This window comes from Asparagus officinalis, chromosome 6 (assembly GCF_001876935.1).
Source record: "Asparagus officinalis chromosome 6, Aspof.V1, whole genome shotgun sequence".
Classification (NCBI taxonomy): Eukaryota; Viridiplantae; Streptophyta; class Magnoliopsida; order Asparagales; family Asparagaceae; genus Asparagus; species Asparagus officinalis.
In genome coordinates, this window is record NC_033799.1 from 54,937,006 (window position 1) to 54,940,143 (window position 3,138).

Genomic DNA, 3,138 nt, shown 5'->3' on the forward strand with positions numbered 1-3,138 from the left:
CGACAACAGATAAGATGGGGCCGTGACGCTCAAGGGATTTGATGCTTGAAACCCACTCTTTATCCTCCCAATTCCCCATCCCAAGTTGCCCATCTTCGCCTGATCCCCTGTAAAGCAAGAAAACTAGTTTAAAATCAATACCCATATCAGACAATTTTCTCATTGGCTTTTTAACAAACAGTTTCCTGACGTGTTACCAAGCGAGGATGATTTGATCGGATGAAGGAGCGGCCGCCATGGCGAAAATGATAAGATAGAGGTAGAAAGGAGAGCTGCAGAGTTTGCTTTATTATTAATTATTTTGTTTTTTGTTATTAATTATTTTGTTTTTTGTTTTTTTTTTTCCCAGAAAAGGAAAAAGGTTATTGGATGCTGTGATGGACTCTGGGTGCGTGGAGTGCGGGCGTGTAAACGAGACAGAATCCCTAATTTTTAGTCGAGCGAATAAAAATGGCGGTCCGGTCGGGTGACTCGGGTCGTCAAGGTAACGGTCTGATTGTGGTCCTATCGCATCTCATGGCATCGTCTGATTGTGTTCCTACTTACCTAATTACCTTCATCACCGGTAAAAAAAAATAGCAAGGCGTGTTTTGGTTGCGAAGGCAGTGCTAGCAGGACCAGGAATGGGACAGGTCACGTGAGTTAATACGCCCAGGTGGTAAGGAATCATCAATGAGCTGTCTTGTATTAACAAGAGAAGTTTGTTGTCTGTGTTCGCACCGATAACTCTTACATATATAAAATAAATAATATAAAGTAGGTAGCAGAAACGAACCTGCTCATTAGCTTGAAAGAGTAAAAGTCTTTCACTTCACGAAACATATGTATGTGTGCTTTATAACCTGAATTGAACAGAAATTTTTTTTGAACTACTGCTTCTCTTTTCTATTTATTATATATACTCCATTTTTTGGATATGAACTTACAAATGACTTTTGACATATGAATTATTGAAAATTAGATACTTTGAATTAGACCTCTTTTTTCAAATAGCTTAAAACTTTAAATGATATTCAAAATTAAGAGCATGGATGATATTTATTTCAAAATTTTAAAATTTAAAGTTAGCTAGTTTAACCCCTGGCATTTCTTTTAGAATATCCCTATTTATTTATAATATTTTAAGATAAAAAGAAAAGAAAAAGTCGGCTTGCTGAATGAGAGTATGGATATTTCTTACTTTAAAATGTAAAATTTAAAATTAGATAATTTAACCATCAAACCCTCCTTTGTAATATCTCTCCTTCTTATAATATTTAAAAATTAAAAAGGGTATCAAAAAACCTCGGCACTCCATGTGATCACGACACCAATAACATCTCTTCAATGTAGGAACTATGAAGATTTTTCTACCACGCAGGTCAACTTACGTTGATGTTTAATTATAAAAACTTTTCAGATTTGGTATGAACTAAGAGTATATTGAGTTAAACTGTACAACATGAAGAAATCAAATAAAAGTTGCAATTAGATGAGGCCTTCACATATTAATTTCTAAAATAATCTCAAGCTAAAACCTCAATGTTTTGATGCTTGCATTAGAATTTCAACTTACAAAGTATATGTGGTTTAAAAATATCCATAAAATATCTGTTGTGGTGTTTTCAACCACCAAAGTATGGTCATTTGGGAGCAACGGATAGGTGTCCCCCTACATGCACCACTCAAATCAAATTAACGGTCAGGACCACCAAGAATACTGACTTAGCCGACTCGCCGAGTCGGCATCTCTTTAGGTCGACTCGAAGGGCGGTAGTTGTAGGTCCTCTTGTCGAAGACGACTTGCTACGAGCCCACTCGACCAGTTATTCAACACCTCGCTTGGTTATTTGCCACTTTGCTATCCACGTTATTAAACCTATATAAGTGATTGTTTTAGGGTTTCTAATCAATCAGATGTAATTAAAGAGATATTCTAATCAAGAGAGATTAGGGTTTAGAGAGAATTGAGAGTTTGTTCTCGATTCTAGTGAGATTGTGAGAGAGGGATTGTAATATTTTCATACTCATAATTTAGAGAGGATATTTTCCTTCGCCACTACTGAATTGTTCTTGTGTTTCTGTCATCCTCTTCTCAACCCACCTTTGATAATTCCACAATCAAAGGTGCTCGCACGGCGACACGTATCAAATTGGTATCAGAGCTATCAGATCCTGTGAAGGGGGCATCCTATGTATGATCCTGACTCGATCGTAATACAAGAAGCTAGGTGAGATCCTTATTTCATTGGAAGGAGTCCAGAAATTAAGGAAGAAGAAGATGACTAAATGAGACAATTCAGCAAGACTTGATGCAATAGAGAAGCAGATCGAGACGATCGGGGCGACACTCAGTCAACTCGTAGGTCTCATCAATAGTAGTGACAAAAAGGAGGAATCTTCTTTAAAGGGTAAGAAGAAACTCGAAGAGTCTGATGGAGAAGGCGAGATATCTGATTCTGATGGGGAGGTCGAGATTGTCAAGTCTGCTACACATCAAGGGGGTAAGAATTATTACTAGAATCTGAAAATTGACTTCAAGGTGGATATTCTTGTTTATGATGGAAGTGTCAATATGAAGAAGCTCGATGATTGGATCGAGTGTATGGAGATGTATTTCACTCTCTATGGATATTCATCCAAGGAGAAGATTGTGTTCATGACTTTGAAGCTTTCAGGGTACGCGTTGACATGGTGGAAATCCTACTGTAAGCAGGAGAAGAAGGTGGTGTCATGGAATAAATTTAAGGAGCTACTGAGAAAACAGTTCTATCCAGTGGGGTTCCTTGAGGAGCATTGGTACAAGTGGTACGGCTTGAACCAAAGATTCAATCAGACCATTCAAGAGTACACGACGGAGTTCCAACAATAGGCGATGGTTCTAAATGTCACGACAGATGAATACTCCATCTTCATGAAGTACATAGCGGGTCTAAATGAATACATCCGGAAGAAGATGAAGCTATTCACGGTAGAGTCGGTTGCAGAGGCAAGCGTGAAAGCTATTGCCATCGAGGGCAAGCAAAAGAAGAGCAACGAGGCAAAAGGAGATCCAAAACAAACGGGAGGTGAGTCTAGTGGTTACAAACATAAGGAAGAGAAGAAGGGTGATCCAGGAAGAGTAGAACTGATTTGTAGTCACTTCGCTGATCAATGTTG

The 3,138-nt window shown here is 38.3% G+C and overlaps 1 protein-coding gene across 1 annotated transcript in view; it reads right to left on the reverse strand.

Annotated features, from left to right (window-relative positions):
• LOC109844216 (ultraviolet-B receptor UVR8-like) overlaps nt 1–363 on the reverse strand; it is a 30,139-nt gene extending 29,776 nt beyond the window's left edge. The window contains 2 exon segments of the mRNA XM_020413183.1: nt 1–107; nt 198–363. The exon segment at nt 1–107 is cut by the window's left edge and continues 170 nt beyond it. Of these exon segments, the coding sequence (XP_020268772.1) occupies nt 1–107; nt 198–238 (148 nt within the window). The 5' untranslated portion in view covers nt 239–363.